The sequence below is a fragment of the Loxodonta africana genome, chromosome 1 (assembly GCF_030014295.1).
Source record: "Loxodonta africana isolate mLoxAfr1 chromosome 1, mLoxAfr1.hap2, whole genome shotgun sequence".
NCBI lineage: Eukaryota > Metazoa > Chordata > Mammalia > Proboscidea > Elephantidae > Loxodonta > Loxodonta africana.
The window spans coordinates 232,668,751-232,693,884 of record NC_087342.1 but is presented as its reverse complement, the minus strand read 5'-3'; the positions used below and the strand labels follow the sequence as shown (position 1 = coordinate 232,693,884).

At 39.4% G+C, this 25,134-nt stretch overlaps 1 protein-coding gene across 2 annotated transcripts in view; it reads left to right on the top strand.

Annotated features, from left to right (window-relative positions):
• PRKN (parkin RBR E3 ubiquitin protein ligase) overlaps positions 1-25,134 on the top strand; it is a 1,623,853-nt gene that overhangs the window by 296,280 nt on the left and 1,302,439 nt on the right. For both annotated transcript variants that reach the window (XM_064293116.1, XM_023559354.2), the window contains exon 2: positions 4,956-5,119. In XM_064293116.1, coding sequence (XP_064149186.1) covers positions 4,956-5,119 — 164 coding nt within the window. The remainder of the gene's footprint in view (positions 1-4,955; positions 5,120-25,134) is intronic.

Below are 25,134 nucleotides of genomic sequence, written 5' to 3'. Positions count from 1 at the left end.
TTATGGAATATTCAAATTATTTAATAAAGCATTTTTGTTGTTCTTTTTTTTAATTAATTTTTATTGTGCTTTAAGTGAAAGTTTACAAATGAGGTAAGTCTCTCATACAAAAACTTACATACACCTTGCTGTACACTCCTAATTGCTCTCCCTCTAATGAGATAGCACAGTCCTTCCCTCCACTCTCTCTCCTCGTGTCCATTTAGGTAGCTCCTGGCCTCCTCTGCCTCTTATCTCCCCTCCAGACAGGAGACGCCAACGTAGTCTTATGTGTCTACTTGAGTCAAGAAGCTTACTCCTCACCAGTATCATTTTCTATCCCATATTCCAGTACAATCCCTGTCTGAAGAGTTAGCTTCAGGAAAGGTTCCTATCTTGGGCTAACAGAAAAGGTCTGGGGACCGTGGCCTCTGTGGTCCTTCTAGTCCCAGTCTGACCATTAAGTCTGGTCTTTTTACGAGAATTTGGGGTCTGTATCACACTGCTGTCCTGCTCTCTCAGGGGTTCTCTGTTGTGTTTCCTGTCAGGGCGGTCATCGGTTGTGGCTGGGCACCATCTAGTTCTTCCAGTCTCAGGCTGATGTAGTCTCTGGCTTATGTGGTCCTTTCTGTCTCTTAGGCTCATAATTACCTTGTGTCTTTGGTGTTCTTCATTTTTCCTTGCTCCAGGTGGGTTGAGACCAATTGATGCATCTTAGAAGGCCGCTTGCTAGCATTTAAGACCCCAGATGCCACTCTCCAAAGTGGGATGCAGAATGTTTTCTTAATAGATTTTATTATGCCAAATGACTTAGATGTCCCCTGAAACCATGGTCCTCAAACCTCCGCCCCTGCTATGCTGGCCTTTGAAGCGTTTAGTTTATTCAGGAAACTGCTTTGCTTTTGGTTTAGCCCAGTTATGTTGACATCATCTGTATTGTGTATTGTCTTTCTCTTCACCTAAAATAAAACTTGCCTAATATATGAGTTGGAATCGACTCAACGGCAGTGGGTTTGGTTTTGGTTTACTATCTAGTTAGTGAATACCCCTCTCCCTCCCTCCCTTCCTCCTCCCTCTCGTAACCATCAAGAATATTTTCTTCTCTGTTTAAACTATTTCTGGAGTTCTTGTAATAGTGGTCTTATACAATATTTGTCCTTTTGCAACTGACTAATATCACTCAGCATAATGTCTTCCAGATTTCTCCATGTTATGAAACATTTCACAGATTCATCACTGTTCTTTATTGATGAGTAGTATTCCATTGTGTGAATATACCATAATTCCATAATTTATCCATTCTTCCATTGATGGGCACCTTGGTTGCTTCCATCTTTTTGCTATAGTAAACAGTGCTGCAATGAACATGGGTGTGCATATATCTGTTTGTGTAAAGACTCTTATTTCTCTAGGATATATTCCAAGGCATGGGATTGCTAGATGGTATGGTAGTTCTATTTCTAGATTTTTAAGGAAGCACCAAATTGATTTCCAAAGTGGTTGTACCATTTTACATTCCCTCCAACAGTGTGTAAGTGTTCCAGTCTCTCCACAACCCTTCCTACATTTATTATTTTGTGTTTTTTGGATTAATGCCAGCCTTGTTGGAGTGAGATGGAATCTCATTGTAGTTTTGATCTGCATTTCTTTTTAATGGCTAATGATCATGAGCATTTCCTCATGAATCTGTTAGTGGCCTGAATGTCTTCTTTAGTGATGTGCCTGTTCATATCCCTTGCCCATTTTTTTAATGGGGTTATTTGTCCTTTTGTGATTGAGTTTTAGCAGAATCATGTACATTTTAGAGATTAGGCACTGATCGGAAATCTCATAGCTAAAAACTTTTTCCCAGTCTGTAGTTAGTCTTTTTACTCTTTTGGTGAAGTCTTTGGATGAACATAGCTGTTTGATTTTTAGGAGCTTACAGTTATCTGGTTTCTCTTCTGTATTTTTAGTAATGTTTTGTATACTGTTTATGCCATGTATTAGGGCTGCTAACATTGTCCCTATTTTTTCTTCCATGATCTTTATCGTTTTAGATTTTACGTTTACGTCTTTGATCCCTTTTGAGTTAGCTTTTGTGCATGGTGTGAGGTATAGGTCTTGTTTCATTTTTTTGCAGGTGGATATCCAGTTCTGCCAGCACCATTTGTTAAAAAGACTGTCTTTTCCCCAGTTAACGGACTTTGGGCCTTTGTCAAACATCAACTGCTCTTATATGGATGGATTTATGTCTGGATTCTCAATTCTGTTCCATTGGTCTATGTATCTGCTGTTGTACCAGTATCAGGCTGTTTTGACTACAGTGGCAGTATAATAGGTTCTAAAATCAGGCAGAGTGAGGCTTCCCACTTTGTTCTTCTTTTTCAGTAATGGTTTACTTAATCTGGGGTCTCTTGCTCTTCCATATGAAGTTGATGGTTTGTTTCTCCATCTCATTATGTCGTTGGAATTTGGATTGGAATTGCATTGTATCTATAGATGGCTTTTGGTAGAATAGACAGTTTTAGTGGACACTTCTCCTACAAAGGTTTTAGGCAGCCTGCTGATCTGAATTTAAATTCCAATTCCATGACAAAGTAGCTGACGTCCTCTAGTAAAGGATTGTAACTTTCTAGTCCTTTATTTAGTAGTCCTAGTGGCACAATGGTTAAGTGCTTGCCTGCTAACCCCAAGGTCAGTGGTTTGAATCCACCAGTGGCTCCATGAAAGAAAAGACCTGACCATCTGCTTTGTAAAGATACAGCCTAGGAAACCCTATGGGGTGGTTCTGCACCATCACATTGGGTTAGTATGAGTTGAGATTGACTTGATGGCACCTAACAACAAAAGTGCTCCTTTTACTATTCTTCTTAATAAGAATAATAATATGTACTTTGCCAGGGTCATTGAGAGGCTTAGAAACAACCCATATAAGGTACAGCATCTGGCACTTAGTAAGGGCCCAGTTATTGTTGTCGTTACTATTTGATTATATTTATTGTTAGGTGGGTCCTCTCACATGAATTGAGAATTAGGTAGCGCTGCATTTATGGAAATACGGTGGTAAATAAGTTATAGTACCTGCCCTTGAGGAGCCCTGGTGGGGCAAAATGGTTGAGCGCTCAGCTGCTAACCAAAAGGTTAGCAGTTGAAGCCCACCCAGCATCTCTGCGGGAGGAAGACCTGATTATCCACTACCATAAAGATTACAGCCAAGAACACCCTATGGAGCAGTTGTACTCTGTTACATGCAGTCACTGAGCCAAAAATAGACTTGATGGCACCAAACAACAACCTGCCCTTGAGAAGTTTATAGTCTTTTTAAGGAAGTAAAATATATGCAAAAAAGCTAAAAAGTATACAAGCATCCATCATTTTCGAAACTTACTCTTTGATAGTTGTAAACAAAACAAATGCTATTTCTGTAGCACACATTCCCCTCCAAGTTTACAAGGGTTTGTGTTTAGGCCTCTCTGACACTGGTTTATGTACTTTCACCCCCTGTTCCCTACACTTCAGGAGAGAATAGGGCAAGCATTCTAAATAGTAGATAGTAAATGCCACTGGAGTCCTGAGAGTTGAGTTCAGTCTTGTTGGAGTGGACAGTGAGAGGCTTCTGGAAGGAGTCACATTTGAGATAGATCATGGAGGTAGACACATTTTCAATAGGCAGAGATGCAGGAGGAAGTAGCATGAAAAAAGGCAAGAGATAGTGTGGTGGTTTTCTGTGATGTGTTTTCTGGGAATATTTAGATGAGCAGATATAAGTGGGAGCAAGTGGAGAAAAAATTGAAAAATATGTGTGTGTCAGACAAGAGGTAAGGAACTTGGGGTTTTTCCCCAGTGGACAGCATGACTGTGAATGGTTTGAGTGTATAATAAGGTCAGGACTGTTTCAATAAGGCTTATGCTGTACAAGTGTATAGGGCATTTTGAAAGTGGAGAATGGGTCAAGAGTCCAGTTGGAGGCTATTGCAAAAGTCTGGAAAAAGTTTAATGACAGCAGAACTTAAAATAGTGACAGAGAAGTGAGAGCTCAAGATAGACTTGAGAGACATTGAAGAGGTGGAGATGGAAACTAGTAGTGTCAACTAGAGACATTGAAGAGGTGGAGATGGAAACTAGCAGTGTCAACTAGAGACATTGAAGAGGTGGAGGTGGAGAAAGCAGAACACAAAAAGACTGCAAGAGTTCCAGCCCAGGCCTCAAGGGGAATAGTGGTTCCAATAAGAGAAATGGTTATCACTAATGTAAGAGAAAGGAGCCCTGGTGTCACAGTGGTTAAACACTCAGCTGCTAGATGAAAGGTTGGTGGTTCAAACCCATCCAGCACTCTGCAGGAGAAAGGCCTGGCGATCTGCTCCCGTAAAGGTTACAGCCTTGGAAACATTATGAGGAAGTCCTACTCCATCCTGTATGGTCACTATGAGTCAGAATGTGAGAGAAAAGGCAAATAAACATCTCCATAAGTCCCAGTGTAACCTTAGGGCTGGGACCACCAGTGCTTAGGGCACTTAGACACAGACTTATGTGGGTCTTCTCTCCAGTCTGTGAAGTGGCTTGCATTCTTCCATTGCCATGCCATGACTGCTAGTACCGTGCCTATTAGTTTCATCCAGAGGGGTACCATGCAAGACGTGTATATTTGTACAGGCTGCCAGAGCTGAATCCCTTAGATAAACTCACAGGAACCTTAAAATTCCAATCAAGTGAGTATTCTACCTGAGTCCCCCTGCTTCCTAGATGATGTCAAAAGGAGCACACAAGTTTGGTGTGCGGGTCACTGACTAATCTATGAAGAAGAAGCCCATGGAGAAACTCCCTTATTTCCAAATGCTCTATAACATTAAGTTTTGTGCTATAGGTGAACAAAAATATATCCCATTCCCTGAAGGGTGTGTGAGGGGTGAGTGGGTTTGGAAATACTGCTATTGCTACTTGAGCGTATTGAGTACTGCTGACTTTTTGTTCTCTCTCCTAATTTTCTTGGTCAGTGTTTATCAGGTTCAACTCCAGCCATGGTTTCCCGGTGGAGGTCGATTCTGACACCAGCATCTTCCAGCTCAAGGAGGTGGTTGCTAAGCGACAGGGGGTTCCGGCTGACCAGTTGCGTGTGATTTTCGCGGGGAAGGAGCTTCGGAACGACTGGACACTGCAGGTGAGTGTCCCTTGGTGGATGGTTTCTGGGAGGCAGCCAGCCCCATTGCTTATGCCACTTCCACTGCCAATCTGACATTCATGCCTGAGATCTAATAGAATAAATAGTGCCTGGGGATTCCTTGAACTTTACTCCAGTCTGCTTCATTAATTCTGACCTTCTTAATTATGCATTAAAACAGCAAGCAGGAAGGGTTGGAAGAACAACTGTGTGAGAGAGAGAGAGAGACAGAACACATAGGCTGGAGTCAGTGAATAAATGTTTACTGACTACAGGAGCAGCAATGCACAATTTCTGTGTCTGTTCAATTTCTACCTTACTTATTCCATTTCAGTCTTAATGAAGAAGGATTCAAATAAATCCTTCCAAATCTGGCTGCTCAGTCACTGTGCAGGGAAGAATCTGCAACCCAAGTGTGACCCCTGGAGGCTCCACGTGGCTGCTGCTTGTGATCCGCGCCCTGGGAGGGGCCGGGCTCCAAGCCCGTTCACAGGTTTTAAGAATTTCCTTGCACAGATCAGAGCCATACGTTTATAATTTCAAAGCTAGTGGGATAGAAAGATTAGAAGACAGCAGAAGTATACCTTGGTATTTAATTTCTCCAAGGTTCAGCTTTTTTTTTTTTTTCTCTTTCCTGCTAGAATAGGCCACTGAGCAGTGTATCTCTTCTCCCAGGGCCTTATCTCTTCTGGGACATCCATTACATCTCAGGTTTTTCATTCAGAATGGGGATTTGTGTAGGAGAGGGGAGAACTGATCAGGGAACTGAGGGACATTGCCGTTGCCTAGAAGCAGAGACCAGCCAGCGTTTGAGGAAGCCTGCAAATGCTATTCAACATTCACTAAAGTTCTTCTATAAAGAATGTTCACGACTAAATGCTTTCTGTGGGTGGTGCAGGTGACTGTGGAGGAACCCCACAGACACGTTCTCCTCCTTTCTGAACCAGCATGGATTAATTGGGGCTCATGTTCACAGCTGGGTGGGGTCGCTGTTGGGTCTGGTCACACAGAGTCAGGTCTAGTATTGACATCTTATCACTGTCTCTTCTCAGTTACGATATTTATTGCTTTGTGAAATGCTTTCAGAATTTGGGTACACAAAAGAAGCGATAGAAATGCAAATTGTCCTTGTCGTTCTCCAGCTCAGCTCCTGCTGACAGTGGTGCACAATCTCATTGTGCCGAACTGCTGTGCTTGGCTTTTAGGAGATTTGTTTTTATAAAGGAAGTGCGTGTGCTAAAAAGTGTTTTGATTTTTTTTTTCTTTTTTAGTTCAGTCAACTAAAAAGCTTTTTTGCTGTACCTGCTAACCTCTAAATCCAAGAATGTTTCCTTTGCAAACAAACAATCTTAAAACAGCTCCCTGAACCAAAATATTATATAGCGCCAGAACGTTCAGACTCTAGAGCTACCCACCTTGACCATTTGGGCCGAGATTTCATATTCAGTTAGACTATTTGCTGTGGGTGATTGATTTTACAGATAAAATATTTGTTGATTTTGATTCTTTTTTTATGACAAATAGTTCTTAAACACTGCCCGTGTTGTGGGTTCTCAGGGTATCCAAAAGATGAGCAAAACTCAACCCCACTCTTTAATTAGGGGCTCTAAAACCCACAGAAATATTAATTTGAACCACATGGCATTACCATTTTTATGTGTTAAAAGCATCAGCAATACCCTAATGGGTACAGCATAAAACAAAACAAAACAACAACAACAAAAACCCACACCCTTTGCTGTTGAGTCGATTCGGACTCATAGCGGCCCTGTAGGACAGAGTAGAACTGCCCTATAGGGTTTACAAGGAGCGGTTGGTGAATTCGAACTGCCAGTTTTTGGTTAGCAACCTGAGCTCTTAACCACTGTGCCACCAGGGCTCTAGTATAACATAAGGATGTTAAATATGCTAATTGCCATATGGCAACTATAAAATAAGTATTATTAGGTTTTAAAGGTGGAGAGGTCACATCTGATTTGGAGTCACCAGGAAAGATTTCACGGGAAAACTGAAATTCAGGCAAGATTCCGGAGGGATGAGGAGGGATGAGCAGGGCGTATGCTCGAAAATACGTGGGCTTCTGTTTTCCTGGAACCTAGGAGAGACGTTGAAGATTGGGCAAAAACGGAAGTTTGAAGCTGTATTTTAGGGAACCTGGGCTGACTTAGCCTTGACGTTTCATGTCCGGAAAACTAGAAAACACAGGGTTCCATAGAGAGAAATGAGGAAGCACAAAGACCCAGTCAGATTCATTTTGAAGGATGATGAGTTTTTATAGATGTTGAGAGCTGATACCAGCGGGATATGCATAGGGAGATATCTAGGAAGTGTTGGGAATTTCCGTCTGGAGCTTAGGGGACTTATAATTAAGGACTGTCTAAACCAAGGGAAAAAACCAAACCCATTGCTGTTGAGTTGATTCTGACTCGTAGCGACCCTATAGGACAGAGTAGAACTGCTCCATAGGGTTTCCAAGAAGGCGCTGGTGGATTCAAACTGCCAACTTTTTGGTTAGCTGCTAAGCTCTTAATCACTGTGCCACCAGGGCTCCAAGGACATCTACATACAGGTAAATACTTCGGTTACTGGATAAGGTATAATTGCCCAAGGGAAATATGGGAAAAGGGCTGTGGACAGAGCCATAAGCTATTCCTTCATGTAGGGTAACAAGAGGAGAGGCTAGCAAAGGGAGGCCTCCATCTGTTCAACTGACACTTCTGAGGATACTTTGTAGACTTAAATTCTGAGATAAAAGGTGAATAAGAAAGTTTTCTGTCTTTACAAGCAATGAATAAGTTGATAAAGAAGGAGAACCGGTAGATCGCAATGGTTTGGATAAAAGGGGAAGGTTCAAAAAGAAAATAACTGGTAAGGAACATATGTGCTGTGAAAATGTGGAGGAAGACTAGGGAGAGAACGGCCTTTGGACTTGGTGACTGTGGTGACATAGGGGGTTTCAAGGCTACAGTCCAGTCCTGTAGCTGTTGAAAGTCAGACCACAGGAATTCAGTTGTGAGCAATGAAGGAAAAACCAAGGGGTTTTTGTAACATGCATGGATGAGCTTACTAGTGACGTGATGGAGAGGCAGAGGGCAGTTCATTGGAGGAGCGGCACATCCACACCATATCGTACTACCTCTTCTAGCCCTTGACTGCATGCATAGTTGACTTTTATGTAGTTGTAATATTCTGATTTTTTTTCACTTAACATTATATCATAAGCTTTGTTCATGTTGTTATATAATCTTTGTTTCCAAGGGTAAATATGATGCTCTTTTGAGTGTTTATATCGTAATTGAATTTTCAAGTATTTAGATTGTATCTACTTTTACATATTGTAAATTAAGAAAAAACTTTTTCTGAAAATGTGTAAGTTACATACTTAGAGATATTAGCTTCTCTGTGTCTCAGTTTGCTCCTTTGTAAGATGGAAATAATAATACTACCTATCTCTTTGGAATTTTGGAGGTATAAATTAATTATATAAAGTTCATAGAACAGAATGTGACATATGGTGAGCGCTATATAAATGCTAGCAATTATCATCATCATCATTAGGCAGTTACTTCAGAGTCTAAAAGATCACTTTCAATAAACCAAGACTCCTTTCTATAGTGAATTATGACAAATGTGTTTATAATACATTAAAGAGTTAGGGCAATGATAATGTGATAAGTACTCTACAGGAAAAAATATTACACATATGTGTGTGTTAGTGTGTTTATACACTAAAATATATAGAATGTATATTTTGACTAAAAAAAAAACCACTCTGGAGTTTGTAAATTAATTTTGATCCTTAAATATACAGGTTTTACTTAAGAATAGTAGAGAGGTGGGGCCAAGATGGGAGTAGTCAGACACTTCCTCCTGTGGTCCCTCTTACAACAAAGACCCCCCCCCCAAAAAAAAACTGAATCAATTATATATGACAAACTAGGAGCCCTGAACATCAAAGACAAAAGTGGGGAGCTGGACTGACCAGCAGGGTGAGGGAAAGACAGTTCAGAAACAGTGAGGATTTGCTAGACCTGACCTAGCCAGCGCCTGGCAGGCTGGATCACCTGTTGCACACAGGCTGAGGCAAGCAGTAATGGTTGGGATCCGTTTTCCATGCCAAGAGAAACCAGGCAGTGGAAAGTCTGCACAAGCCTCCAGAACCAGAGAGAAGTGGCAATGAATCCGTGAAACTTAAGTGCAAGCATCTAACCTACTGGACGGGACCAGAAATCCCTTCCACCTCTGAGAAGTACCTCTCTCCCATTCACCCACTCCCTCCCCACTCTGCTCTGGTCCCGTCCAGCTTTAGTGATTTCCACGCCCCCTGGGCTGGAAGTGGGACCTGTAGTGTGCTCTGAGCCTTTCTCCAGGCTTTAGAGAGGGAACAAATTAACATACAAAGAACAAACAGGAAAGAATAACCTACCAGCTCCCCTAAACCAGGACCTCAGGGTAGGCACGTCCACTTTCTCTAGACATAGGCATAAGGGGTCCACAGGCTTTGAATGCCTTTTACCCCTGCCTAGACCTGTGTGGGTGCATTTCAACAGCATAGGCCCTCATCAGCATAGTAAATTAACAGGGTACATATCTGAAGCCTATTTTCAATTGCAGCAGCTAAGGAGGAGTGGCAGATTCATGACATTTGACACCACTCTACCCATTAATCAGGGTCCTTTTTTTTTCATCTACCCCTATCAGGGATCTGAGGACTGGTGGCTCCACCCACTCCACCAGTTCACCCAAAACAAAAGTCCGAGAATAAGTGGTGCCTCCTGGTCCTCAGAGCTAACAGCTTTGGCTGCAAAGCCCACCCACCTTTGTGCTCTAGGGAACAGGGCCACACCCTCTACCCAAGCACTCAGGGGTAGCCATCAGCCTCCTACCTTACTCAGCACGTAACTACCTACTGTAGCAAGACAATTGTGCCTGCTCCAATCACCCCTACATAGCCCTGACTGTCTAGGACTGTAGGTGACAGCCTGCACCACACACTTGGTGACCGAAGACTTGGACACCTGAGCTGAATCTACACAAGAAAAGTAAACAGAGTCCTGGGCTCCATACCTAGTAGCAGCTCTAACCACCTGATGACAGGACAACAGAGCTTCAAAGACACCAATAATCAAAATACCTCACATGGCCAGACTATTTGGGTGTATCAAAACAGAACAAAACAAGAAGCTAGGACACAATAAGCAAACATAAAATAAATATAATAAGTTATTGATGCCTCAGAGACAACAGTCAATATTAAACCACATAAAGGGGCATATGGTGATGGCTTCAGCAAGTGACCAAAACAAAGAACCAGGAAACATCTCAGAGGAAGATAAGATCTTGGAATTACTTGGAATTATTCTAAGATAAGATCGTAGAATTCAAAAGATTAATGTACAGAGTTCTTCAGGAGATCAGGCAAAATGCAGACCAAGCCAAGGAACACACAAAGCTACCAGGGAACTTAAGAAGGTTGTACAAGAGCATAATGACAAATTTAACAGGCTTCAAGAATCCATAGAGGGATAGCAAACAGAACTCCAAAAGATTCACAATAAAATTTTAGAATTAGACAACTCAGTAGAAAGGTAGAGGAGCAGAATGAGGCAATGGAAGTCAGAATTAGTGAGATTGAAGTTGAAGCACTTGACATCAGCTTATGTGAGGAAAAATTAGATAAAAGAATTTTAAAAAATGATGAAACCCTATGAATTATGTGAGGCTGTATCAAGAAGAATAAGCTATGAGTGACTGGAGTACCAGAATAGGGGAAGGTAACAGAAAATGCAGAGAATTGTTGAAGATTTGTTGGCAGAAAACTTCCCTGATACTGTGAAAGATGAGAAGATACCTATCCAAGAAGCTCATCAAACCCCACACAGAGTAGATCCTAAAAGAAAGTGACCAAGACATATAATCAAACTTGCCAAAATAAAAGGTAAAGAGAGAATTTTAAGAGTGGCCAGGGATAAATGAAAAGTTATATACAAAGGAGAGTCAATAAGACTAAGCTCTGACTACTCAGCAGAAACTGTGCATGCAAGAAGGCAATGGGGTGATGTTTGTAAAGCCTTGAAGGAAAAAAAAATTGCCAGCCAAGAATTATATATCCAGCAAAACTGTCTCTTAGATAGTGAAATTAGGGCATTTCCAGATAAACAGAAGTTAAGGGAATTTGCAAAAACCAAACCAAAATCACAAGAAATACTAAAGGGAGTCCTCTGGTTAGAGAATCAATAATATCAGATAACAACCCAAGACTGGAACACAGGACTAAACAACCAGATAACAACCCAGATACAGGTGACCAAAAATAAGTCAAAGCTAAAACACTGAAAATAGGGAAACGGAGACGTCAGTATGTAAAAGATGACAATATTAAAACAAAAAAGAGGGATTGAATAACATAGTTGTAGAGCTTTCATATGGAGAGTAAGGCAAGGTGGTAATAAAGAAATAAAAGATTGGTTTAAACGTAGAAAAATAGCGGTAAATTTTAAGGTAACCACAAACAAAACTAACAATTCTACACATCCAAATAGAAAACAGGAAAACATAAAGACTCAGCAAATACAAAGTCAACAACGATGAAAAAGATGAAAAGAAAATACATCGAGAAAATAACTCAGCACAGAATTAAGAGGAACAAAGAAACTGTCAACAACACACACACACACACACACAAATACATCAAAATGACAGCACTAAACTCATAGGTATCAATAATTACGTTGAATGTAAATAGACTAAATGTACCAATAAAGAGATAGAGAGTTTCAGAATGGATTAAAAAAAACACAATCCATCTATATGTTATGTACAAGAGACACACCTTAGACTCCAAGACACAAACAAACTAAAACTCAAAGCATGGGGGAAAAACAATATATCAAGCAAACAACAATCAAAGAGCAGAATTGGCAATATTAATCTCTGACAAAATGGACTTTAAAGCAAAATCCACCACAAAGGATAAGGAAGGACAGTATATAATGATTAAAGGGTCAGTACACCAGGAGGACGTAACCATAACAAATATTTACACACCCAATGACAGGGCTCTAAAATACATAAAGCAAACTAACATCATTGAAAAGACAGATAGACAGCTATACAATAATAGTAGGAGACTTCAACACACCACTTTCGGCGAAGGACAGAACAATAAAGACGCAGAAGATCTAAATGCCACAGTAAACCAACTTTGTCTCATAGACATACAGAACACTTCACCCAACAGCAGCCAAGTATACTTTCTTTTCCGGTGCATATGAACATTCTCCAGAATAGACCACGTATTAGGCCACAAAGCAAGCCTTAACAGAATCCAACACATTGGAATATTTCTGACCATAAAGCCATAAAAATAGAAATCAATAACAGAAAAAGCAAGGAAAAAAATAAATGGAAACTGGACAATACCTTGCCCCAAAACTACTGGATTGTAGAAGAAATCAAGGACAGAATAAAGAAATTCATAGAATCAAATGTAATAAAAGCACATCCTACCAGAACCTTTGGGAAATAGCAAAAACAGTGCTCAGGGGTCAATTTATAGCATTATATGCACACATCCAAAAAGAAGTGCCCAAAATCAAAGCATTAACCCAACAACTGAGACAAATAGAGAGCAGCAAAAGAAGCCCATAGGCACCAGAAGAAAAGAAATACTAAAACTCAAAGCAGAAATAAATGAAATAAAGAATAGAAACACAATTGAAAGAGTTAACAAGACCAAAAGCTGATTCTTTGGAAAGATAACAAAATTAATAAACCATTGACCAAACTGACAAAAGAAAAACAGGCAAGGAAGCAAATAACCTGAATATGAAATGAGATGGGCAATATCACAACAGACACAACTGAAATTAAGAGAATCATAACGGAATACTATGAAAAATTGTACTACAACAAATCTGAAAATCTAGAGGAAATGGACAAACTCTAGATCTTATCAATTGATGCAGAAAAGGCATTGACAAAGTCCAACACCCATTCGCGATAAAAACTCTCAGCAAAATAGGAATAGAAGGAAAATTCCTCAACATAATAAAGGGCATTTATACAAAGCCAACAGTCAACATCATTATAAATGGAGAGAGCCTGAAAGCATTTCCCTTGAGAACGGGAACCAGACAAGGATACCCTTTGTTACCACTCTTATTCAACATTGTGTTGGAGGTCCTAGCCAGAGCACTAAGGAAAGAAAAAGAAATAAAGAGCATCCAGATAGGTAAGGAAGAAGTAAAAGTATCCCTATTTGCAGATGATATGCACTTAAACACAGAAAACCCCAAAGAATCCGCAAGAAAACTACTGGAAGTAATAGGAGATTTCAGCAAAGTATCAGGACACAAGATTAACATACAAAAATCCATTGCATTCCTCTACAGCATCAAGGAGAACTTTGAAGAGGAAATCACCAAATCAATACCATTTAAAGTAGACCGAAAGAAGATAAAATACCTAGGAATAAATCTAACCAGAGACATAAAAGACCTTTACAAAGAAAACTACAAGACACTACTGCAAGAAACCAAAAGAGACCTGCATAAGTGGAATAACATACCTTGCTCATGGATAGGAAGACTCAACATTGTGAAAATGTCTATTCTACCCAAAATGTTCTACAGGTGCAATGCAATCCCAACCCAAATTCCAATGATATTTTTTAATAAGATGGAGAAAAAAATCACCAACTTCATATGGAAAGGGAAGAGGCCCCGGATAAGTAAAGCATTACTGGAAAAGAAGAACAAAGGCCTCACATTACCTGATTTTAGAACATATTATACTGCCACAGTAGTCAAAACAGCCTGGTACTGGTAACAACAACAGATACATAGACCAATGGAACAGAACTGAGAATCCAGACATAACTTCATCCACCTGTGAGCAGCTGATATTTGACAAAGGCCCAAAGTTCATTAAATGGGGAAAAGACAGCCTTTCCAACAAATGATGCTGGCGTAACTGAATATCCATATGCAAAAAAATGAAACAAGACAGATACCTCACACCATGCACAAAAACGAGCTCAAAATGGATCAAAGAACTAAATATAAAATGTAAAATGATAAAGATCATGGAAGAAAAAATAGGGACAACAGTAGGAGCCCTGAAACACGGCATAACCGGAATATAAACCATAACTAACAATGCACAAACACCAGAAGGGAAACTGGATCACTGGGAGCTCCTGAAAACCAAACACTCATACTCATCAAAAGACTTCACCGAAAGAGTAAAAAGAGAACCTACAGACTGGGGAAAATTTTTTGGCTATGACATGTCTGATCAAGGTCTAATCTTTAAAATCTACAATATACTGCAAAACCTCAACAACAAAAAGATAAATAACTCAATTAAAAAATGGGCAAAGGATATGAACAGGCAGTTCAACAAAGAAGACATTCAGGAAATGCTCACCATCATTAGCCATTGAAGAAATGCAGATCAAAAGTACAATGGGATACATCTCACCCCAACGAGGCTGGTATTAATCCAAAAAACACAAAATAATAAATGTAGGGGGGGTTGTGGAGAGACTGGAACACTTATATACTGCTGGTGGGAATGTAAAATGGTACAACCACTTTGGAAATTGATTTGGCCTTTCCTTAAAAAAAACTAGAAATAGAAGTACCATACGATCCAGCAATCCCATTCCTTGGAATATATCTTGCAGAAATAAGAGCTGTCACACAAATAGATATCTGTGTACCCATGTTCATTGCAGCACTGTTCACAATAGCAAAAAGATGAAAACAGCCTAGGTGCCCATCAACAGACGAATGGATAAACAAATTATGGTGTATTCACACAATGGAATACTATGCAACGATAAAGAACAATGATGAATCCATGAAACATCTTACAACATGGGTGAATCTGGAAGACATTATGCGGAATGAAAATAGTCACAAAAGGACAAATACTGTATGAGTCCACTATTATAAGAACTCAAGAAGGTTTAAACACAGAAGAAAACATTCTTTGATAGTTATGAGGGTGGGGAAGGAAGGAGATGGGTATTCACTAACTAGATAAGAAATAGTAGACAAGAATTATCTTAGTTGAAGGGAATGACAATACCTAATACAGGGGAAGTCAGCAAACTGGACTAAACCAAAAGCTAAGAAGTTTCCTGAATAGAACCAGCACTTTGAGGGACAGAGGATCGGGGTGGGGGCCTGGGAGCCATGGTTTCGGGGGACATCTGGGTCAACTGGTGTAACAAATTGTATTAAGAAAATGTTCTGCATCCCACTTTGGTGAGTGGTGTCTGGGGTCTTAATAGCTTGCAAGTAGCCATCCAAGATGCGTCAATTGGTCCCAGCCTATGTGGAGCAAAGGCAAATGAAAAACACGAAAGACACAAGGAAAATATTAGCCCAAGAGACAAAAGGAGCACATAAACCAGAGACTCCATTGGCCTGAGACCAGAAGAACTAGACGGTGTCCGGCTACCACCAGTGACTGCCCTGACAGGGAACACAGTAGAGAGGCCCTGATGAGCAGGGGAAAGGTGTGGCGTAGAGCTCAAATTGACGTAAAAAGACCAGACTTAATGGTCTGACTGAATCTAGAACTCCCAAAGACCTGGCCTCTGCACTCTCTGTTAATCTAGAACTAAAACTTCCTATAGCCAACGCTTCAGACAAGAACGAGAGTGGAGTATAAAACATAAAAAATAGTACTCATGAAGAGTATGCTTCTTAGTTCAAGTAGATACATGAGACTGAATGGGCAGCTCCTGTCCAGAGGCAGGATGGTTGAAAGGTTGAATGGGCAGGGGACACCCAGAGTGGCAAGGGGGAGTGTGCTGTCACATCATAGGGATTGTAACTAGGGTTACATAACAATATGTGTATAAATTTTTATATGAGAAATTGAGCTGTAAACTTTCACCAAAAGCACAATAAATTAAAAAAAAAAAAAAAAGTAGTAGAATTTGAATCTAGCAAGCTTAAAAAAAAAAAAAGAAACTTTATAATTTCCTCAGATAAATTTAGTACAAAATAGAAAAACCATAGGTGTAGTTTCAGGAAAGATTCGTCACGGTCTTATTGTTTTAAAATATATTTTCATAAAGCAGACATTGTTAGTAGCAAATTAGAAAGAGTTATACATTATTTTCCTACTTCACAAGTAATAGTTCTGCACGTTTTTATTCCTTTTCCTATACCTACAAGAATGCAATGTAGAATAGTAATCTTTTGACATATTATTTACAACAGATTGATGCTTTTTCTTTGTGAAGAGTCCTTGTCTGTTCTTGTAAAAGTATTCAGGACCTGTTCAAACGATAAGGTGGCCCCTTCTCCTAACCCCCAGATCTAACATTCTATGTATCAAAATCCCAGAAATCACCTGTACATAATTTTTAATTCATTATTCAGCATTATACAAAGAAAATAAGTGTTCTAATACAGCTATATAGGGCCCTGATGGCACAGTGGTTAAAAGCTACGGCTGCTTATCAAAAGATTGGCAGTTCAAATCTACTAGCTGCTCCTTGGAAACCCTATGGGGCAGTTCTACTCTGTATTGTGGGGTCCTTTTGAGTTGGAATTGACTCCATGGCCATGCGTTATAGCTAATATAGCTGTATATACCAAAACTGTTGAACTTTGCAATTAGATTAACTGTTAAAATAATAGGAATTTGCGAATTTATATAGGATTTTGGTTGATTCACATGAGTTGTATTATTTTTATTAATACCTGTATAAGTTTATTAAGGAGCCCTAGTGATACAATGGTTTAGTGCTCAGCTGCTAACTGAAAGGTTGGTGTTTTAAACCCACCCAGCAGCTCTGTGGGAGAAAGACCTGGCAATCTGCTCCCACGAAGATTACATCCAAGGAAATCCTATGGGACCATTCTTCTCTGTCACATGGGGTCACTATGAGTCAAAATCAACTTAATGGCACCTGACAACAGCAACAGGCTTATTAGCCAGGACACGAGAAACCTTGATATACTAAAATTAGTGTTATAAGGAAGTCATTCTATTTGTTTTATCTTTGTGATAATGAGTTGAACTTACAAAGTAGAAGATAAAATATGATCATTCCTTTTGCAGAGGAGTTTTTAGTTTTTGAAAGAATTCGTCAGGATATTCATAAATTCCTTTAAACAGATCTTCAATTTTATGATGTTTATTTTATTTATATATATATAACCCACCCAGAACCCAGTGCCGTTGATTTGATGTTTATATATATCTCTGTCTCTATCTCTGTCTCTATCTCTGTATCTCTATCTCTCTCTCTCACCATCTCTATCTCTATCTCTACCTGTATATGGAAACCCTGGTGACATCATGGTTAAGAGCTACGGCTGCTAACCAAAAAAGGTCAGCAGTTGAATCCACCAGGTGCTCCTTGGAAACCCTGTGGGGCAGTTCTACTCTGACCTATAGGGTTGCTGTGAGTTGGAATTGACTCGATGGCAATGGGTTTGGTATATATATATACATATATATATATAAACCCACTATACACATATATATATGTATATATATATACACACACACACACACACATACATTTAGAGACCCATTTCATAAAATAGATCGTTCTTGAATAAGTGCTAAAGGACATTAATTTATTACTCCCATTCTTCTAAGCTTTATGGTATGTCTGAGATTTAAAAAAAAAACGCAATATTTAGACTTGAATATCTAAATCTAAATATAAATAGGAGAGAAAAATAAATGACCCAGGAAAATGAGCTGTTTTTAGTGATGTAGATAATATAAATATTTTAAAATCTGTGACTAGTGAAAAATGACTTTCACTGATAAGATAAACCATGTGCAACAGCTAGAAGAATGTCCTGCAGTCTGTAAGAAAGTGTACCTGTTATTGTCAGAAACACAGATGGTTTCTGTCATATTTACGACTGACATGCTGATATCTGAAACCTTAAAAACTGCATGAAGACATCGTGGTTCCCCTACATGTACCGCGAACCACTGCTAACATAGGAAAATACTGGTGAACCAAATTCTTGGAAAGCTGATATTTTCTTAATGTCTTTTATAGTTTTTTCTAACATTATCATTCCTCTTTTCATATACTTTTTTTTTTATTATTATAGAATTCATATATTCTAGTTATAAAAATTCAATGGACAGGAAACAGGCCCCTTGTCGTTGGGTGCCAGCGAGTCAGTTCCAACACATAGCGACCCCATGCGGCAGAGTACACCTGACCCCATGCGGCAGAGTACGCCTGGCCCCATGCCGCAGAGTACGCCTGGCCCCATGCTGCAGAGTACGCCTGGCCGTAGCGTTTTCTTGGCTGTAATCTTTACAGAAACAGATGGCCAGATCTTTCTCCTGCAGAGCCACTGGGTGGGTTTGAACTTCCAACCTTTCTGTCAGCAGCCACGCACTTAAGTGTTGCACTACCGGGCTCTTTAGCAGCTCCTTTAACTCTGCTAATATATCTTTTTAAATAATTCATCAGTTATTCTTTCTCTTCATGGTAATAAGTTTATGAACACATATAATCTTATAATTTTATATATTCTTTTAATACTATCCGGTTGTCTTACATTTTACTAGAATTTCAAGTTCCAGTATACCAGAAGGCATTGAACAAGTAAATTTTTGATATCTCCGGAACTTTTATTAGATCGCAGTTTAGTGATTTAGTCGTTGTGAAGCTGGCAAATTGTTTTCATCTAAGAGTTTTATTGTGCAGACTGGGCATTACATATTGCAAATCTGATGGCTATATTTTATATTATTCTCTTGAAGGTAAGTGGTAAGCAGAATTTTGGCATTAATTCTTTGGTAATCTTGTGCAATCTTAGAACACATATTTTATAACTACTTAGTCACTACTGTTTAGTTACCATTTATCATTATAGGTGCTGTACTTTCCAGTATAAGCACAAAATGTATAATGAGAAATTACTGCCTATAAAAGGAAAAGAAGCACACATAAGAGGTACTTAATGCTTCCACTACCAAGTGCTACGTATAGACCTTAGTGTATTAGCAAGAAGGTGCAATGACAGGCATGGGATGTATGCATGCTGGATTTTTTTTGTTATTTCTCTCTTTCTTTTCATTATGGTTAGAGGTAATAATACCATATAGTTTATCGTACAAAATAATATGTATCAGAACGAAAGAAGGAACCTTGGGAAGATCAAGAAGGAAATAAGAACACAGTAAAGAAAATATGGATAAATACAGTAGATTTTCCTTCTCCACGTGAGTTTTCTAAATTGACGTTTGAAGCAAAAATTATAACACTGATGAAGTTCTAAATGTATGTAGAAGAAGTTTTTAAGACAACTATAGTGTAAATTTATATACATCTCACATATTGTGGACATGTTATCACGAGGGATCCATCCCTGAAGAAGGATATCATGCTTGGTAAAGTAGAGGGTCAGTGAAAAAGAGGAAGATCCTCAATGAGATGGATTGGCACAGTGGCAGCAACAATGGGCTCAAGCATAACAATGATTGTGAGGATGGCACAGGACTGGGCAGTGTTTCATTTGTTGTGCACAGGGTTGACTCGATGGCACCTAACAACAACATAGTATAAATGGGGGAGGGCAAGGAGAATACCCGGAGCAACCACTAAAACAGCTAAAAAAAAAATGGCGACAACAACAAAGTCTAGTGAGGATGTAGAGAAACTGGACCACTCATATATTGCTGATGGGAATGCAAAATGGTTTAGCCATTCCGGAAAAGAGTACGGCAGTTTCTTATAAAACTAAACATACACTTACCGTACAACTCAGTAGTTAACACTCCAGAGACATGAACACTGATGTTCACAGAAGAACCTATACTTGAATGCTCATAGCAACTTTACTTAAATTGGCCCCAAACTGGAAATTACCCAGTTGTCCTTCACTGAGTGAATGGCTTAAATGGTGGTCACCCATGCCATAGAATAGTACTCAGCAGCAGAAAGGAATGAACACATGCAGCAACCCGAATGGCTCTCCAGGGAATTATGCTGATTGAAGAAGACCAACTGAGCTTTTGAAAAAAGGAATTGATTGATTCCATTTTATATACCATTCTTGAAATGGCAAAATCATAAAAATGGAGAACAGATTAGTGATTGCCAGGTTTTAAGGAGGGGGTGGGAACAGGTGGAAAGTGGACATGGCTATAAAAGGACAACATGAGGGATGCTTGTAGTGAGGGGAAAGCTCTGTACCTTGACTATAAACATGCTAATATCCTGGTTGTAATATTATACTATACTTTTTGCAACATGCTACCACTGGGGACCCAGGGAAAGGGTATGTGTGATCTCTCTGTATTACTTCTTACAACTGTGAATCTATAAAACCCAAACCAAACCTATTGCCATGGAGTTGATTCTGGCTCATAGTGATCCTATAGGGCAGAGTAGAAGTGCCCCATATGGTTTCTGAAGAGTGGCTGGTGGATTTGAACTGCTGACCTTTTGGTTAGGAGCCGAGTTCTTAACCACTACGCCAGAGTGAATCTATAGGTATCTCAAGATAAAACATTCAATTTAAAAAAAATCCCTAGAATATCTGTCTGTTTTCACAAAGGAATAGAAATTACCCCTTCCTATTTATACAAAATAAAGTAGCATGTTTGCTCTTTATGTCTATTTTAAAGGAATACTATTTATTAAATGAGGGATTTTCATGAAGAGAAATTAGAAAAATAAATGATTCACAGAGACATTTAAAGAATCTAGTTCATTCTAAAGGTGTAGGGCCAATAAAATTACAAAATATTAAGACATCTTTTCGAATTCTTAAGTAGAATCCATTGGCATCTTAGAAGTCTGAGTGAACATGATTAGTATATATTTTCAAAGCTTTCACCAAGCAGTTCTTAACAATCATGTCCCCAGGTTGGACATGTTTTCCAAATTGATGTGAGAGTCATGCACTATAGTTTTAGGGAATAAATGAGCACATTCACTTAGAAAAATGTTCCCCTTTCATTCGTAACAAACATTTATGGAATAAAATGAATTTAGGGGTGGTGTAGTGGTTAAGTGTTACGGCTGCTAACCAAAGGGTCGGCAGTTCGAATCCGCCAGGCACTCCTTGGAAACTCTATGGGCCAGTTCTACTCCGTCCTATAGGGTTGCTATGAGTAGGAATCAACTCGAGGGCACTGGGTTTTTTTTTTTTTATATCATTGATAAACTACTTATTTTATTTGAAATTCTTTTACTTTCTCTCTTGAATACAAGACAGAAGAGTCTAGATTAAATTTAAAGCATAGAGTGCCTTTCTGCCATGATTGTTTGTCTATATATAAAAGAAGAATTCTACAAATTACACATGACAGTATAAATGGACTTTATGCTCAATTTAAAGTTCTTTGTTTTCTCTGATTGGCAGACACAAGGACTATACTATACCCATTGCTGTTGAGTCGATTCCAACTCATACAACCCTATAGGACAGAGTAGAACTGCCCCCATAGCGTTTCCAAGGCTGTAAATCTTTCCAAGAAGCAGACTGCCACATCTTTCTCATGTGGAATGGCTGGTGGGTTCACACTGCCTGTCGAGCGTTGAAGATTAACCACTGTTCCAACAGGGCTCTCTAGACAAAAGGACCAAAAAAAAAAAAAAACAAACCCAGTGCTGTTGAGTTGATTCCTACTCCTCATAGCGACCCTATAGGACAGAGTAGAACTGCCCATTAGAGTTTCCAAGGAGCGCCTGGCAGATTTGAACTGCTGACCCTTTGGTTAGCAGCTGTAGCACTTAACCACTAGGCCACCAGGGTTTCCAGACAAAAGGAAGCTAGGTTAAATACTGTATTCTTAGAGAAGAGTCACGCAATGATTTCTTTGTAACTAAGAGTACAGTTGTGTAAATGTCACCCTTGATTACTGTAGGAATAGCACAAGCATTGGACGATGAATTAGGAAGACAGAAGAATTGATGCCTTGTGGTGTTGGCAAAGAATATTGAGTGTACCATGGACTGCCAAAAGAATGAACAAATCTGTCTTGGAGCAACTACAGGGAGAATGCTCCTTAGAAGCGAGGATGGCAAGGCTACATCTCACATACTTTGGACTTGTTATCTGGAGGGGTCAGTCCCTGAAGAAGGACATCATGCTTGTAGAGGGTCAGCGAAAAAGAGGAAGACGCTCAACGAGATGCCTTGGCACAGTAGACAGTGGCTACAACAATGGGCTCAAGCATAACAATGGTCATGAGGATGGCTCAGGACCAGGCAGTGTTTTGTTCTGTTGTACACAGGGTTGCTATGAGTTGGAGCTGACTCGATGACACCAAACAACAGTAACAACAACAACACAAGGATCTTCACCAAGAGGTTGGCTTGTTAATGGGACTTACGCTGGCATCCTTCATTTTGGTAAATGATGATACCCTGTTGAGTTCCTGCAAAGAACAGGTGCATTATTCCAGGAGCTGATATGTGCTATAGCATCAGTCTAGAATTCAAGGATGATCGTCGTGTGGAGCAAGCCCTCCCTTCAGGAAGACCCTTACTTAGCCTGTTTGTGTCTCCTTGTTTATATGTATGTCAGTCATAAAAGAATCTCGGAATTACCTCTTTGCATAATTCATAACCCTCGGAAATGTTATTTCTCTGTTGAAAGGAAGGCTTGACGTTTCAGAGCCCCTGCAGACTTAGGAAACATCTTCCTGGATGGCCGTGGATAAGCATAGACTTGCAGGAGAAAAAGAGAGTTGAGATTCTGTTGGGTTATAAGAGGCTGGAGATGGAGAGCCTATGGATTTATTTAATAGGCTCTGATCTCAGATATTTCTACTGCCCTTACTGAGCCCATTTTCCAAGGAAGGTGATGTGTGAGCGAGTGAGGCTCTTGAGCCAACCAATCCCCCAAACCTTAGCACAGGATGCATTTTATTACAGCATATAATGCGAGGCCTCTCTCGTGGAAACATGGTAAACGAAAGGGAGGAGATGACACACCGCGAAATCTTATTACTATTCGCTGAAGTCCTAGTTTCAGTATTCTGTTCTGTTGTCTCCGTTATTGGACTCAAATTCCAGCATACCAATTGACCTGATTTTGTTGAAGAAAATACAGTCATCATCATTTTAGAGAAGAATTTAAGAAATAAAGGAGTCTGTGTGTATCTCTACCACATTATTTATCCTAAAGCTTTTGAATCAAAAGATTTCCCCCCAGATTCTACCTTTTCTTCCTTCCCTCTTACCAGATCACTGTAACAAGCCTGAGATTATTGTGAGATGGCAATTATAAATTTAATATTAAGAAGCTCTTTTAAGCTTATGCATCAAACTTACTTATGACTAATAAGCACGCAAGTATGGATTCACCTTCGTTTTCTGTCTGTTCGTGGGCTTGGGTCACAACATTGGTATTTCCTTAACAGTTGTTTTCTTTAAATATGAAGTTGAACAGGAGATGAAGTTAAATGTGTATGATAGGATAGTTTGTTAATGCCTTCACTGATGCCCAGAAGATGCAAGAAGCAAAATGAAATGGGAGAGAGTTTACTTTCCTATTCTAATATGTTGTGTTAACTTTTTTTCTCCAAATATTGGGTTTAATTTTGATGACACTATGAACACCATAATCCATTCAGCAGATGTTGGATTGAGTGAAAATTAATACTGAATAAGTGAAAATCGCCATCCTAGCCTTTTCTAAGGCGCTAAGTGTTGGTCTTTGGCCATGCGCTGCTGTTCAAGACACATAACCTCATCTGAATTGAAGCCAGATATCAGGCCTTCCTCACTGGTGGTTCAGGCTTATGATTTACGAGCTCAGTGTTCATAGAGTGCTCTAGTGTCAATTGTGGATTTAAAAAAAAAAAAAGTGCTTTTTTGTTTGCTTTTTTAAATTTGCTCTAGCCTTTTGTGCCTAAGAATTGTCCCACAAACACCCATCCTTTTGGGGAAGGCAGTTCTTGGAAGCCATTGTAATTCTGGTGGCTGCATTTGTGTAAACGGCGTGCCATAGAGGGCTTTATTTTGTCATTGGATTTTATTCTGCCGTGGAATGTTCCTCCTGTAGCGTTGAGCCTGGCATGTTTGCATTCAGAGATGTCAGCCGTGTCAGATTTAATATGTAGACTAATTATGGCAAGGGGCTCTGCTTTGGAAGTTAATCAAACATTCTGACATTGAAGGAAGAAGTGAAGACTGTCAGCAACTCTGATGTTTATGTTTTGGAGGACATCACAAACTCTGTTTCAAACGTGTGGGCTTCTGGAAGCTCAACGCAGATTTTCCAAGGATACTTCTGTTCATTTTTATATTCTTAAGTATTTCAAAGGGAATTGGATCTGTGGGTTTGCATTCCATTTATGCATAATTCATCACAACATTGTTCTGGAAGGAGAGAAAATAAAAAACAAAAACTTGCCTCAGATGTTTCTAGTGTTATTTAAAACTTGGGCACTAAGAACCTGCTAAGGTAGATTGTATCTGCTGCCTTGTTTTACCTGTGTTTGGCCTCTCCATGCCAGTTCTTCTCATTTTGGACAATTAAGATACATGTTATTCTTTGCTGTTAATTGCTATGGAGCCAGCTCCAACTCATCAAAGCCTTACGTATAACAGAACAAAGTGTTGCTCGGTCCTGGGCCATCTTCACGGTCATTAGTGTGTTTGAGTCCATTGTTGTGGCTATTATGATCTTCTCATTGAAGCATAAACACCTTTTATACTTTTTCATTACGGAGGAGTTTTATGATATCATCCATGCACATGCTTATGGGTGCATATGCCATATAAACAGAAAAGCTAACATTTCAAAAATGCCATTTGCTAGGTGAAACCATTTAGCTAGAATCCTATTATACTTTTCAATATGTGATTATGCAGAAGTGGAAAAGACTGAAGTCAGACTGCTTGGGATGACCAAGTGATTTAATTTCTCTGGTCTTTATTTTTCTCATCTATTAAATGGAAATAAAATAGCGCCTGTTTTTTTCTAAGAGTTATTTTGAACACTACATTAAATTATACCTACAAAGGAATGAAACATAAAGAAATATTA